The 16,099-nt window shown below is 51.6% G+C and overlaps 1 protein-coding gene across 4 annotated transcripts in view; it reads left to right on the top strand.

Annotated features, from left to right (window-relative positions):
* ATP2B2 (ATPase plasma membrane Ca2+ transporting 2) overlaps nt 1-16,099 on the top strand; it is a 321,401-nt gene that overhangs the window by 214,499 nt on the left and 90,803 nt on the right. For all 4 annotated transcript variants that reach the window (XM_047831438.1, XM_047831429.1, XM_047831453.1 and 1 more), the window contains 3 exons: nt 3,682-3,879; nt 9,770-10,027; nt 11,030-11,155. In XM_047831438.1, the coding sequence (XP_047687394.1) occupies nt 3,682-3,879; nt 9,770-10,027; nt 11,030-11,155 (582 nt within the window). The remainder of the gene's footprint in view (nt 1-3,681; nt 3,880-9,769; nt 10,028-11,029; nt 11,156-16,099) is intronic.

Genomic DNA, 16,099 nt, shown 5'->3' with positions numbered 1-16,099 from the left:
CCTGACTCCTCACTCGGATCTCTGTCCTCTGCCTCTTGTGCAAAAAAAGAAATTCACATTAGAAACCCACAACCCCACACAGCTTCTGACATCAATGCCCAGGCACTGTGGTTCTGAATTTTCAAGGCCTTGTTGGCTTTGTCCAGTGATACTTGACACACAATGTTAATTTTTAATATGCTAAATGGTGAGATGCTCTTTAAATTGAATCTCCAGCACCATTCATCTCTCACATCACCTTCTGTTGTTTCTGCTCCCCAAAATAGGCATGTTCATTTTCAGCCAGAAGGCAGGGAAACTATGAGATTCCACTCCTGGGAAAAACATGCTAGGTGGATTAGACAGTGGGAGGTCCCACCTGTATGTCCTCAAAACCACTGTCTTTGGATACAAGGTATCAGAGCCACCAGCCCCTATCCTTCCGTCAGGCCAATCCTTCATGTCACCTATGGGGAAACTGAGGCCCCGAGAGGATAAGTGGCTTGTCTGCAGTCATATAGCCCTTCTGCTGTTCCTGTCCTCACATTGACCATCTTACTGATCTCCTCCCCATCTTACTGAAATGCCACCTGTCCAAACAAAGTCTTCCTCCTCCGGCAGGCCATAATTATCACACACACCACCTAAAACTGAGCGACACTAACCAATACCCTCACCCAGTGCCAGGCACAGCACCGGGCACCTTACGCGAGACATCCTGCCAAAGGCCCGCCCAACCCTGTGAAGTAGGCCCTGCTGTTACTCACGTTTTACAGATGAGGAAACTGAGGCACTGAGAGGCGACGCCTCTTGCCGAAAGTCACTCAGACCTGGCATCTGAACCTATAACATCTGAGTTCAAGCCCATCTGAGTTCCTGGGGCTGGGTATCCCCATCTCCAGCTCAGCCCACCTTCTTCCCCTAAGAGGAAGAGGGTGAGCAAGATGTCACGGCCACCATCTGTCATCTCAATCACCCTATGTGAGCACCTCAACACCCAAGGTTCCCATCTTGGGTTTATATACTAGGGTGTTTGTTGTGTGGAAACTGCCTAGAGATTTCTAAGTGGGACTGGCCCTACAGAACACACAAATATTTTTATTCTATGAGCTGTTATTTCTAAAAAACAGAGGAGACCTCAGAACCTGCAGGGAGCAGAGCAGGGCAGGGTGTAGTGCTGGGGAGGGGGAAGCCCAGGAAAGATGAGGAAGAGACAGGGAGGCTGTTCTACTCTGGTGCCTCCCTGCTCCTCCCCTCTCCCCAATCCATAGCCTTGGGGGTTTCACACCAGCAACCCCAGGGCTGAATCTAGCTCACAGATACATTGTATTTCATCCTAGACTATTTTTAATGGGAAGATTTTACTCAAATTCCAGGTGTCCAGCTTCCCTTGGAAGACTGACATTTCTACCACAGTGGTTCCACATTCTCCCACAAGAGCTAAGACATAATTTCCCCCTTTAAAATGACTGAGATTCTTCATGTTGCCCCAGTCCCCACTACTCCCTGTTGCCCCCCACCCACCTACTTCACTCATTCACAAAAGCTGCTCAGCCCCATGGCTCTGCAGATTTGCAACCCCCTGCCCTGTGCTCTGTCCCAGGACCCAAGATCTCAAAGCCAGTCCCATGAATCCCCAGATGAAAGAACCCCTGAGCTATGACCAGACTTCCAGAACTGGGGAATACCCACATTTTCAACTGGTCACACTCCAGAACGTTTGAATCACAGACCCTCAGAAGATTCAAAGACTCACTCTCTGTGAATCAATCAGGACAGGCCTAGGAGATAGACTGGCCCCAGTTTTGCTAAGCTTCTTCTTAGTGAAGCCCTTATTTATACCAAACCTATGAAGAGTTGTGAATAGACTCCAGCAGGACCACTTCAGGAACCTTGGAACCTGTGGGATCCTTAGGACCCACCCATCCTACTGAACTCCCCTATTATCAAGACTGAGGCTCAGAGAAAGGAACTGGCTGGTCAAAGCCCAGCAAACTGCCATAACAGGCCAGTATTGACTGGTCATAGCCCTTTCCCTCAGAGGCCCCACCACTATCCCCAGTTCTCCTTTCTTCTCTTTATCAAATCCCACTCCCAGGAAAAAGCCTGAAACTCATTCACACCATGGTGTCCAGATCTGATGATGGCTTCCCTCTCCCAGGGAATCTAAAGGAATTGGAGTTTTTATTTCAAGGAATGAAGCCCAAGTGGAATGATTTCAAATGTTGACTATGGGTAGAATTGGACAATTCTTGTCCACACCTTGGAGCGAATGAGTTTGGGAGGGGACTTGCAGACAGGCAAATGGAGCAGGGAGGAGGGACGTGGAAGGCACACCCGACCAAACATGTGGCAGGAGGTACACACAAGCCACGCCAGCAGAGTACAGGCCTGATTTGGTTGGGAGGGGGCCAGGTAGTGAAAATGTGGCCGCAAGCATGGCTTGGGGGTCCGATCAAGAGGCCAGAGAGCCAAGCTGAGAAGCATGGACTTTATTCTGGAGGTAGTGCGGAGCCTCCAAAGATTGCTGAGCAGGGAGTAAGGATCGGATTGGTGAGGCAGGGAAAATTGTCTGGAAGTGAAGAAACAGTGGGTTGGAAGCGGGCCGCTATGTCCCGGCCCTGCATGATGGAGACTGCACTTCACCCCCATGGTCCATGAGACAGGCCACTAGCCTCCACTGAGTGTATGCCACACCCCAGGCACCGCTTGACCACGTCCTGTGTGTCCCCTGGGAAGTCAGCACTTCCAGCAGGGTGCTCTGTTTGTGTCTCTCACTGCTCTGTCCCAGTGTCTGGAACAGTGCTGGACACATAGTAGGTGCTCAACAAACACTGACCTAACGAATTCTGTCCTGAGATGCTCACAACCACTCATGGGCTACGTACAGTCGTCATCCCCATCACAGAGGAGGACACTGAGGCTCAGAGCTGGAGGCACAGGCTGGGATTCACACCCATGGCAGGGGTCTCCAAGTGTGTGCTCGATGAAGAGATCGGGAGGAAATGCAAAGCAGGAACACGGGTGTGGTGGGGGGTGGGCCTGGTGGTGTGTATATGCTTTCTGTCGCCCCCATAACAAATGGCTACAGACTGGGTGGCTTTGGGCAAGAGCAATTTATTCTCTCACAGTTACGGAGACCGGAAGTCTGGAAATCAGGTGTCGGCAGGGCCATGCGGCCTCCAAAGGCTCTAGGGGACATTCCCATCCTTGCTTCTTTGGGCGTCTTCATGGCTGCGATGTTCCTTGGCTGGTGGCTGCATCCTGCCATCTCTGCCTCCATCTTCGCATGGCCTGTGCCCTCTGGGTCTGTGTCTTCTCCCTCTGTCACATATGAGGACACTTAACACTGGATTTAGGCCAAGATCCTTAACTATATCAGCAGAGACCGTTTTCCTTGTTTCCAAATAAGGTCACCTTCATAGTTTCCATGGATTAGGATGCAGACATATCATTTTGTGGGGGACCACTCTTCACCCCACTTCACGGTGTCTCTGGCATTTCACAGGAGCCCGCTCTGGGCCTGGCGCGAGTGCTGGGTGCCTGGCTGGTGCCTGCAAGTTTTCTGCTTTGTTTCCACCACCCCACCCCCACCCCCACTCTGTGCTTCCCCATGGGGCCAGCCCCATTCAGGACGATTCCCTGGAAGCTGAGTGTCTTTCCCAGGCCTCCCAGGCCAACCTTCCTGCATTCTGTCCACAGGTTTGCCGGGCACCGCTCCAGATCTGGAAAAGAGAAAGCAGATTTTTGGGCAAAACTTTATACCTCCAAAGAAGCCAAAAACCTTCCTGCAGCTGGTGTGGGAGGCACTGCAAGATGTGACGCTGATCATCCTGGAAATCGCGGCCATCATCTCCCTGGGGCTGTCCTTTTACCACCCGCCTGGAGAGAACAATGAAGGTAAGACCCCAGCGCCCCACCCTGCACCAAATGTGCACCTGCGGGTACCTGGGACTCAGCCACGGCTCCTCCCGGTGAGGAAATTGAGGCCCAGGGGACAGGGCCCCACCCACAGCCCCCTGTCCCCAGTTTTCCTATGTGCAAGATGCAAGGATTGCACCAACAGTGGAAGGAACTACAGTGAGCATTTATTGAGCACTTACAGTGTGCCAAGCTCTGAGCTCGGATGTCATCTTCCTAAATCCCCATGAGGTAAGGGCCATGATTAGGTGCATTTTAAAGATGAGGAAAACAAGGAACAGAGATGGGCATTAACTCACTCAAGGTCAACGAGTGGGTGTTGGACCTGCTACCACCATGGGTGTGACGGCCCCAGGCTTCCTCCTCCCAGTTTCCCTCTTAGGTCTCATCCTTCATGCGTGTGTGAGACTCAGTATCCACGCGACTCCTCCTCTTTCACGTTCCTATCCCGGAGTTGGTTCACTATCACGCACACACTTGTGAGGCTGACGCCGAACATGTTTTCCCATGTGTGGAGTCCTGGTCTTGAGAGGGCCTCCCAAAATCTGTCCCTGAGTTCTGACTGGGGACACTGCTCCGTTGACAGAGGAAGCACCACCCGCTCATCCAGGGAGGGTTGTGGAGCAGACCTACTCTTGTAGGGAAATTCAGAACTTAGGACTCCTAATGGAGAACTTCAACTTTCCCTCATCTTTTCATTCCAGAAAGAGAGCACCTGCTAACAGCTAGTGCTTTATCAACTCAATGACTCTTTCCTTTATGATGACACAGTCTTTCAAACCTATGTCACATTATAGATAGATAGATAGATAGATAGATAGATAGACACATACTATGGGATCACATAAGATATTTCGTTTTGTTAGATTTTTACAATCTGATTTTTCATTAGTAGGATGTTATAAACACTTGTTATTATTTATGATTCGACATTTTCCTAGTGAATGTGCTACATCAACAGATAATCCTACTATGTTCATTGCTTCAAGCAAGGAAATAAAAAGTGAATAGCTTATAAGAAATAACCATTATGGGCCTCATTTCCCAGATGAGGAGGTGGTCTCTGAAATTCCTTGAACATCTGTCCCCTCACCCCATCCAAAGCCAGAGTTGCCCAAGTCTATTAGTTGCCCAAGTCTAATGACCGAGTCTCTTAGGCCAACTACCTCAATTTTATGCATAATATTACTAAGTTGCTTTTTATCCTGTGTGACTCTTCCCAGAAAGGGTTTAAAGACACAAGAAGGGCACATCTCACAAGATGAAGCTGAACAGAAAAGACAGACAGGAAAGGAATGGAAGCAAATAAACCAACCATATTTCCTGCCATGACTGAGATTTAAATTTGACTTTAAGCTTCCTGGATACCAAGGCAGAAAGGGAATTAGGATGACTTTCTTAGCTCAGGCTATCAACAAGGCGGGAAAACAGTTTCTTTGGTTGGTAGCGTGTCCCCTGACAGTGGATTCTGGGATGAACTTTCACATAAGGCCTTATAAGAGATGCATATTGGGCAACAATCTTCGCAGGAGTTTCACAGAAAATGTAGAAGGCTACACATGGCTACTTGAATAAGCCTTGAACTCAGCTAAAGGTGCAACACACAACCATAATAATAATGATCATTCTTCTAACTATTTGTGTAGCCAGCACTAGTTGGGAGAATTTACAGTAGAAGTTCATTTGATCTTCACAAGAACCCTGTGGGTAGGTGCTGTTATCATCCGGGAGCCGAGGCCCTGAGATAGTAAATGACTCGCTAGGTCACACTCTAGGAAGCAGCAGAAGCATGACTCAGACCCAGACGTTCTGGCTTCCGAGCCCACGCTCTATCACTCAGCTGCATTTCCTCAGGAAGGGACAGGACTGAGTCAATGCCCCCCAGGTAAATGGCTTCCTGTGACCCAGTTTAGTGCAAGATAGAGAAGTCAGAGGGCAGATGGTAGAGGGGGCTCCCATGAGAGAACGGATTAGCTCCAAGTGCATGCCAGGAGGAGCCTTCCCACACACAGCCCTCCAAACAGAGGGCTGCCATCTCTTCCCTTCTAGAGACATGGAAACCAAGGCCCAGAGAGGGGAAGAACCTACCCAAGGTCACACAGCTTGTTAGGCAGTAAGGCTCGACTTTCAATCCAAGTCTTCTAGTTCTTTCCACTGCCCCTCCCTATCTCTAGCTGAGACACTAGCTCAGGCCAGGCCTGGGTGGATGAGGGCAGCCACTGCACATATCCCAGCACCAGAGAGTGAAGTTCCTGCACTCTGTGGCTATACGTTCTCCCCAATGCCCAGGCTCTGGCCTGAGCTCTGAGTTCTGGACCTTCCATGTTGCCAGGCCCACCGCCCTGCCAAGTCAGACTCAAGCTTCATCAGTCGTGTACAGAAGGATGCTGGTGATGGGTTTACAAACCGTAGAGCCTTGTGGCACCCACCGCACTTTCCTGTTTGCTTCCTTGACTCAGAGTCCTCCAGATACTTGGGGGAAGTCACACAGCATGTTCATGACAGAGCTGGGATTGGCACACCAGTGTTCCCAACTCCCTGTTCATGGCAGCTCCCCTAGTGTCAGAGTGCCAGCAGAGTGACAGGCACATAGTAGGTGTTTAGAAAACGTTTGTGTCTCTTCTAGTTTCGAGGGCCCATATTTGATGCCGGGCCCTGGTAACCTTCTAGCAAGTCACTTTCCCATTTTACTGATGGACAAGAAGAGTAGGCCCAGAGAGGCCAAGAAGTTCCCTGAGGTCACACAGAAAAAAGCCGAACCTTACAAAGCCCCAGGTCCAGGGAGAGCAGCTGCGGGCTGCTCAGAACCTGTTCCTGCCCCAGCCCAAGGGGCCCCAGAGGAGACCTCAGCAGGGTCTGCCCAGTGCCCCCCTTCTTTCTATTTCCCCATCCCTTTTCCCTGATTGCATCTGGGGCAGCAAGAATTGTTCCCAGGGTCCAGCAGTTCCTGGTAGCTGAAGGCCTAACCCAGCAATCCACAGCCCCATTCTGGCCCACCCAAGGCACAGAGTGACCATCAGACAGTTCTCAGAAGGAAGGAAAAACAAATGGGCTTTGGCCAGCAGAGTGCCCTCAAGGACCCAAAGGGCTTCTTAGTATAGAACCAGCAAAGGCAACAGGCAGGGTTGGGAGTCAAGGGAACAGAGTGTGAACCCTGCTCAGCTACCACCCCCTTGGCTTCCAGAAGCCAGTCCAGGGAGAGTAGCTCATGCAAAGGAGACCATTTATCTTGTACCCAACAGATGCCAGGCCCTTACTAGGCCCTGGAGTCACAAAGTCATCCCACATTACAGCTGTCCAAACTGAGACTCAGACAGACCAAGTCACTTACCCAAGGTCACACAGCAGAGCCTGGATTCAAAGTCAGTCTTTACAATTCCAGACCCCAAAGGCTTTCCATGGTCCTGGGCTATCTCTGAGTGTCCTAAATGCTGCAGTGACTGCTGTCATCTGTAAATGGGGGGGTGGGGGGGGACACCAATGAAATACACAACAGGGAAAGAATAGTCTTCCCATTTACAAAGCACGTAGCAGAGGCAGAGTAATAAAAGTCCCATAAAGCAAAGAACTGGGGCTCTGTATCTCAAGTCACTCCCCTGAAGCCCAAAAGAGCACATTTCCATGGATTGGGTTTCTGTTTAGAAAGATTCACCTGTGTTTCCCAGGCTTTGGGGCTTCTGGTGTCATTCATGATGGTGGAGGGGTGCCCTTGTATGCCTCCCCTGGTCATCGCAGCTGAACTCCAGCTGGACGCCTCCATAGCTTGGGGCCCCAGGCTCCATCCAAGGCTAGCTGTGAACTTGAATGCATTTAGGCACTCTGCACACCGGATGACAAAAAAACAGCAGCTTTCACTCTTTGTTGGCTATGTGCTCAGGAGGGTGAGTGCTTTACATAAAGGCTCTCCCTCTGTCCTCTCAGCCACCTTCGAGGGAGTGTCTGTCACCACCCCCATTTTGCAAATGAGAAAACTGAGGCACAGTGGTTAAGTAGCCCGGTCATAGGCACCCAGCAGTGCCTGAATCACAGCTGGGATTCAAGCTCAAGGCTGGCCCGATGGCAGTTACATTAGCATGATTATGATTATCATCAGCACTAAAGGCTGGTCCAGTTAAGCAGTTTAAGATTATTGCAAAAGTCTGAAATTTCAAAAGAAAAAAAGAGTGACATAGAGGACCTTGTGCAGTGATGTGGTTGTTTACTAGTCTGCAGAGTGTGACTTGTTTGGTGAAAGCTGTGGAATTTCACCAGGAGTGATACATACTGCTGGGCCACATGATTCTTTACCGTCCCAAGCTTAGGCCCACCAGCTAGCCTGGACCTCCACCCCTCCAGGGGCTGGAAAACATTCCCTGGTACCACTTGGCCTTCTGGTCATGTTGCTTCTGACCCTCTGGCTTCCCAGAAGCTCCTGCTGGGATCTCTCAAAACTGTTCTCTCTTCCTTGCGGCTGAAGTGGACTTCTAGACAGTTAGCCAAGGGTCTTTGGCAACGTGAGGCCAGCACATGGCAGAGGAGGCCACTGGGCTCAGGGACAGTAGGCAGACCAGATCCAGATTCCAGGCCTGGATTCAAACTCCAGATCTGCTGTATGACCCCAGGTGAGTTTCCAGCCCTCTCTGAACCACTTCTCTTGGTCAGCTTGAGAACTAAAGTGAGTGCTTGGCACAAGTCACTTGTGAATGGTCCAGTCTCCTGCCCTGCCACCACAAAAGGGAAGCTCTCTGAGTTTTCCGGGAATGGATAGTCTGATGCTACTCAGGTCACTTTCCATAAAAAGGGCTGTTCACCACCTCCTGGTGGAGAAAAGGGGCTGGGCTAGTCCTGGCTGTCACACCTACCTTGGCTGTTCCCTCACCTCTCTGAGCCTTAGTTTCCTCATCTGTAAATGGAGGTAACTCTCCCTCTCTGGGTCCTTTGGGGGACACAGGAGGCAGGGTGCATGGAGGGGCTTGGAAAGACCCTAGGACCTAGTACTGCATGGGCAGGGCCTGAGGCTTTTGTATCAGATAGGCCTGCTTTTTTCTTCTTCTGTTCACATGGTGGGTCTGGCAGGCCTCAAGCAGTTTGGGGAACCAGACTGGGATGTTCAACAGTGCAAGAGTGTATGGGCTCCACGGTCACTGTAGGACAGATGAGCAGCCTACAGCCTAAAGGGTGGCATCAAGTCCAACCAGAGATGCAAAAGGGCTGTGTGCTAAGCTCTAGGTGGGGCTTTCACCTTCCTCTCCTGGAACCTGGAAGGAGGTCTCCGTGACTCCAGTTTTGCAGAGGAGGACACTGCAGCACAGAGAGGACAGTGAGTTACCCAGGATCACGCAGGGGCAGTGGCAGAATTAGAACCAGCTTGTTGGAGGTCAGGCCCAGCACCGTGGTTCCTGCCCCCCAGCCTGCTGTCTGCAGGCCTGCCTCACAGTTGATGGAAGAATGGAAAGAAAGCACATCAGCCAAACTGCCCTCCAGACCCTGATCAATACTGACCACCTTCGTCCTGTTACATCCTCACTTTTTCTCTTTCTTCGTGACATCAGGCCTGTCCTCTGTGCTGGGTCTGTGCTGGAGCCACCATGGACCTTACCTCACTGAAGTTCATCCCTCACAATAGGTCCCCCAGATAAAGAATATCCATCCCTTTTTACAGATCTGAAAACTGAGGTTCAAAGAGATGGAGTCGTTTGTCCAAGATCCCACTCCTAGAACCAACACAGAAAACTGAAGGGCTCACCACCCAGACACGTTGGATAAATTGGATCGTGTTCATCCAGTTATCAACGTTTTTTACTTGGGGAGCTGGGATTTAAATCCAGGCCCATGAGGCCCCTCCTGCCTGGCTGACCCCACCCTGCCTGCTTCCTTCTGCCCTCTGCAGGATGTGCGACAGCCCAGGGAGGGGCAGAGGATGAAGGGGAGGCGGAGGCGGGCTGGATTGAGGGGGCGGCCATCCTCCTCTCTGTCATCTGTGTGGTCCTGGTCACGGCCTTCAATGACTGGAGCAAAGAGAAGCAGTTCCGGGGCCTGCAGAGCCGCATTGAGCAGGAGCAGAAGTTCACCGTGGTTCGGGCTGGCCAGGTGGTCCAGATCCCTGTGGCCGAGATTGTGGTTGGGGACATCGCCCAGGTCAAATATGGTAAGTGTCCCAGCCACAGAGCCAGGTGCTAGAGCTAGAGTCTGGGCAGAGGCGGGACAGGACAGGCAGACCCAAAGAGGCTGGCCCAGGGAAGGGGGTTGGTTCCTGAAAGCTAATCCCAAGGCAGGATGTCTTCTGAGATCCTTTGGGAGGTAGAAGGCTACTTCCTGGAGGAGGTAGGATTCCAGAATCCTGAAAGTCAGAAATGGCAGATACATGGCACATGTGCTACCACTCTCAAAACCTCCACCTGTAACAGACATTACTAATCAATCACAATTCAAAGCCTAGATACAGAAGCCTTCTCAACATAATGCTCCAAGGACCACTGACACTCAGAATGGGTTTATGAGACAAAATCCCTTTCCCATCTATAATTGAGCTGTTGATGGATGGTTGTTGGGCTAGAGAGGGTGTTGTAGGGAGTGGATGTGGATGGGCCTGTGATACTACCGTGGAGAGAGTGGGCAGGCTGGCTAGTGCCAAAGGGGGTATAGGTGAGATATGTCCTGGGTAAGTAGAGGCAGACGATGGGGAAGAGATTGGAGTTCCCTCTTCACTCCACCTTAGGGGGCTTGGTTTCCTCTGATAAAGTGGCCTGTCACAGGGTCTCCTCAGCCTAGCCAAGACAGACTAGTCCCTCCTAGAAGAATTTCCCAAACTGTAGTTGAGACCAGAGAATGAATCATTGAGAAAACTGGGCCCCACATCCACACCAGGCCAAGAGAAGCACTTTATAAACAGAAGTACAAGCCCACTCGAACTAGGACTGTTCTTGGGCCCAGCCTCAGCCCTCCAGGCCTTGCGCCATTCACCTTGGCTCCAGTCTTCAGCTGCCTATTGGCCTGTGATAAGTGCCATCTTGGTTCCAACACCCTGGGAGCTCTAGGCAGCTGGTCCCCAATGGTGAACTTGACCTTGCAAACACACCTTCAAAGGAATGTTCCCAGACCCTCCAGCCACCTGAGACCCTGCTAACTCGATTGCCCTTCCTACCACCAGGTGACCTCCTCCCTGCTGACGGCCTCTTCATCCAGGGCAATGACCTCAAAATCGACGAAAGCTCCCTGACAGGAGAGTCTGACCAGGTGCGCAAGTCCGTGGACAAGGACCCCATGCTGCTGTCAGGTGAGATGTGGCCCAACGGTGGGTCACTCCCATTGCCAGTTCCTGCCTCTATGCTGTGGGGGGCACCTGTGGCCCCTTCATGAGGCTGGAAGTTCTCAAAGACTTTGTTCCTTGGCTTCAGATCTCCAGCCAGCTCAGCCCCAAATGACAACTCCCTCCCTTTCCCCCCAGCAACCGTACTTTGAGCCTACAGTGCACTTAGCACTGCTCCAGGCCCTGGGGATAGTGCAGTAAAGAAAATCGACAGAGAATCCCTGCCTTCATAGAACTTACTTTCTAGTGACTTAGTCTTCTGAAAAGTCAAACACCAGAGGCTGTTCTTATCAGGGATAGGGAAGGATTGATTGGGTGACAGTTATGTTCAATACCTACCATGTGCCAGGCACTGGGCTGGGTACTGGGGATACAGCAATGAATGAGGCTGACAAGGCCCCTGCCCTGAGAAGCTTGTGGTGCAGTGAGAAGCCCCAGACATTGTGAAAACTCCAGAAGGTGGTGGGTCTATGATGAAAATAAAGCAGAGCGATGGAAGGCAGGTGGCTGCGGGGGGCGGGGGGGCCATGTTTGAGGTGAGGTGTGAACGATGAGAGAGAGCCGGCCTAGTGACTATTTGTGGGGAACGTATACGAGGGAACAAGTGCAAAGGTCCCGACGTAGGAGGAAATTGAGTAAAATGGACGGGGTGGAGGGCCTCGATGCCAGCTCTTGAAGAGTTAGTTTTGCAATGTTCTAAGTGTGACGAGGGTCATCTGGAATAGTTTTAAGCAGTGAACTAGTCACATTGCATTTGTAAAATCTCATTCTGGCTGCTGCAGGGGGGCAAGAGAGGAGGTAGAGAGAACTTGCAGAGGTGAGGCACCTGCTGGATGAGACAGTCCCTTCGAGGGGACACACAAAAGGTCTCATTGCTCAGCGCGGCTCGGGAAACATCCTCTGAGAAGCTGCCCTGGGCCAGGCCCCCACAATGATTCTGAGCCTCCTCCTGACCATGAGGGCCTCCAGCCTGTAGACTGCAAACAGCTCATTCCACAGTAGAGGAGTGAGAAGACGCGAGAAAGCCAGAAAAGGGACAGAACCACTTAAATTGGAATTGAGCTGGGTTTTAAAGGGTGAGTAGGAGCTTGCCAAGCAGAATTATAGAGGAAGGGCCTCAGAGCAGAGGCAAATGTGTGCAGAGACACAGAAGTCTGAAGGAATATGGGATGTCCTAGCAATACACAGAGGACAATCAGCAGGTCTGCAGGGTAGGATGGGAGAAAGGAGTGAGAATCGGAGCTGGGGCATTTATTTATCCAGAACATACGTAACCAACATTTGTTAGGTAGCTCCAGTTTGCCAGTGGTTGGTGGGACAAGTAAGGTCCCTACCTTCCTGGAGCTTAAAATCTAGTAAAAAGAAACAGACAATAAAGGAACAAGCAAGCAAATATGTAAGATAATTTCAAATATTCAGATGACGTTATACCACTGTAATGAGATAGAGGCTCTGAGAAAGGGAACAGGAATCTTTTTGGTCAGGGAAGGCCTGTCTGAGGAGGTTTCTTGTGAGCTGAAACCAGCAAAACGAGAAGAAATAACACTCCAGGTAGAGGGACAGGAAGTGCAAAGGCTCTGGGGACTAGGAGGTCATATAAAGCCTTGAACGCCTTCTTGGAACTTAGGGCCACATCAGGGTTCATGTCACTGAGGCTCTGGTTCTGACCTCTGAGATAAAGTGGTTGATAGAGAGGCAATCATCCTTGGGAGAAGTGGCCTGGTGGGTCATCTGGATCAGCAGAAGTCAAGTGGAGGCACTGGGCCTGAATAGATGGGTGATGAAGGTTCCAGACAGTTTGGAGAAGGGAGAGGAGGGATAGTTACATCACAGGAGGCTAAGAAGATAAAATGTTCAGAATCACTGACTTGGTGCATCACAGACCAGCCAAGGAGATGGGCACAGGTGCAGGGAGACTCTGGAAAAGACACAGACAGGGCAGAGATGGGATGGGAAGTCAGCTAGCCAGCCCAAGTCGAACCAACTGTTTGGGCCTTTACCTATACATCTAACTGGAAGCCCAGGTAAATAGTGTAGGCCCTGGGCCTCCAGATGTCACGAGACAACAGCCAAGGTGTCTTGGGATGCCCCTGTGGGCAAGATACAGCAGGATGTGCTAGGGGCCAGGAGATTTGGGTGGGTTTGTGCTGATTGGTGGGTTGCTGGTAATCCAGTGGGAGGTTTCTGGGCTTCTCTGGAGCTCTATCCTGTTTCAGCATGGAAAGTATGCCTGTCAACTTTGCAGAGACCATGCATGAGTGCAGGGGGATGGCAAAAAGAAAGCAAGAGTCAGGACCCACCAAAAATGCCAGAGCGCAGGGTGAGCTTGACTGTGAACTGTAGTGCTGACATTCTGAAACATATCTGCATGGGGCTGGGACGGCCGAATGATTCACACAGGCTCACAGGGAATGGGGGGGTGAGAAGAGGGTATAGGCAGCCCTACAGAAAGCAGTCTACAGAAAGAGAAATTCTGTAACAAAACCATTCTAGGACAAAAGAGGCTGCCTGGCAGCTGGTGAGTTCCTGGTCACGGTTTGTGTGTAAGCAGGCCTGGACAGGCTGTGGGGTGTTGGGGGTGTTGTGGAGTGGACCCAAGCACCGAATGGGCACTGCATTCAATGCCCTCCCAGGCCTGAGAGTCACAGATTCATCACACCCATCCTCACCTTGTACCTCTGCTACAGGTGCATCTTGCTTTGTTCCCTCTGCCCTGCCCCTGCTGAAGTGGCTCCCCACTCTTAGATGGCCCTCTCCCTTCCTTGTTACACATTTAACTCCTGTTCATCTGCTCAGGCTCCACCCCCTCCAAGAAGCCTTCTCTGCCCACCACTGCCCGTGGGCAGTCACCCCCATACAGCATGGCACTCACACACATTTCAGCCCATGACACCCACTCTGTGCTTGGCCCTTTCAAGCACAGCCCCGTCATGTTGACCGAGTCTCTCACCGTGCAAACCATCTCAGATAAGGTAAAGAGTAAAATTCTTCCAGGTCTGCCTCCCAAAGAGATCTAATGATGTCACTCTTATGGGCCCCTTCCATCCTTGGCCGTATGCAGATAAACACACACCATCACCGTTGGGATGCCCTTCTTCGTGGATCCTCTCTCCCAGACAGGTCCAACAGCCAGAAGCCCTGAGCGTGAGGCTACCAGGAGGTCATGCCCCGCCCATCCGTGGGTCCACATGGCGTGGGGGCTCAAGCACTGTCTGCCAGAGAGAGAAAAGAGGCTGGGGCTCTTGTAGAAAAAGCTGGGTGGGGCTGGACTGAGCCAGATCTGGGCTTTGGAATGAACTCACTGTGTGGCCTTGGGCCATGTCACTCCACTTCTCTTGATCCATGAAGACAGTAGGGATGTTCTGGTGTGTGATGTAGGCGAAGCCCCTGCCTAGCCCAGTGCTAGCTGAGGGATGCCCACAACAGGTTGGTTCCCTTCCCTATTCCTCAGATGGAGCCTGGGCTTGGGAGTGAAAGACGTCTAGGTTCAAATCCCCACTGCTCTCATTTGCTAGGAGCCCCTGGACAAGCTTCTTAACCTTTTGGAACCTCCATTTCCTTGCTTATAAAATGGGTTGACCCCAGCTCACGAGTCTTCTTTCATCTTGACTATCTCCCCCTTCCTCCTCTCTGAGATCTGCCCCATCCAGCTCCTCCCCACCTTCAGCCTGCATGAGCCTGCCTCCTCCAGGGGATTTTCCTTGATTGTTCTGAACTCTGGAGAACTGCCATTTGGATGCTCGTTTTTGTGCATGGACAGACACCTTGGACACCTTCCCTGTGCCGGGAGGCCTTGTTGGGCCTTCCAGTTGAATGACCCCTGGGGAAGACAGGGACCTGGCTGGGGGCACCTTCAGGGTCCTCATGGTAGCTCAGAAACCCCCCTCATGGCATCTGGCACAGTGGTTCAACCTAGAGGAAGGCAAGGAACTCTCTGCTGCTGGGTCACTTGGCCCAGCCGTGCCCAGCCTGTGACCCTGGACAGGTCTGTCCACCTTCCTGAGCCCCAATGTTGGGAGACCCGCTCTGTGCAGTGGGGGAGTTGGTCAAAGGCCCTTCCCCTCCCCCCCGCCCCCTGCCTACCCCACAGGGCTGTTGTGGGGACCACACGCATGGATGGACGGGACTATCTTTTGCAAATGGTACAGGCGTGAGGTGCTGTGTGGTGGGGAGCAAGGACAGCATTTGGAGGCAGAACACCCAGGTCCCAGACCTCTGTCAGCTCCACCTATGACCTCTGCCCCGCAGGTCCTCAGCCTCTCCATCTGACAAATGGGGACAGACCTGCCTTCAGAAAGACTCAGATGTCCCCAGTGCTCAGGCACAAAGAAAATCCAGTAACGGCCTGGAGCTCGTCTCCCAAGATGGACAGGTAGACCCAGGCCTGTGACTGAGGTGTCTTTGGGCCAGGCACGATAGAATGCTTACGGGTCGCAAGCTCCCACCTCCATTGGGTCGGGCAGGGAGAGCGTGGGTGCCACACCAAGAGCATGACTACTTCTGGCTGCTGCCTGCAGAAGCACCCTGGCCCCAGTGTGGCTGCAGCGTCCTCTGTACAAGGGGAACCAGAAATCCAGCTTTCATGTACAATCTCCCAGTGTTCAACTGTTGGCAAGAAATTCCCATTTTTTAAAAGCCTGTGTGTGTGATCAAGCAACATATGGGTGAGCCCTGGAGTACAAACTCTGACCTGGGCCTTTTTTTTTTTTTTTTTTTTTTTTTTTTAGTTTTGTACTTTAAGATAATTTCCAACTTTCAGGAAAGTGGCAATACTGGTACAAAGAACACCTGAACGCCCTTCCTTCTGATTCAGCTGATGTTACCATTTTTGCCCCATTTGTTCTCAGGAGGCTCATTCTGTCTTGTGGTCGTGATGGCCCTTTGGCCCCTTCGCACTTTATGTGTATCTCC

The sequence above is a fragment of the Prionailurus viverrinus genome, chromosome A2 (assembly GCF_022837055.1).
Source record: "Prionailurus viverrinus isolate Anna chromosome A2, UM_Priviv_1.0, whole genome shotgun sequence".
NCBI lineage: Eukaryota > Metazoa > Chordata > Mammalia > Carnivora > Felidae > Prionailurus > Prionailurus viverrinus.
Note: the sequence above shows the minus strand (reverse complement) of the source record. Positions and strands in the feature narration are given on the sequence as shown.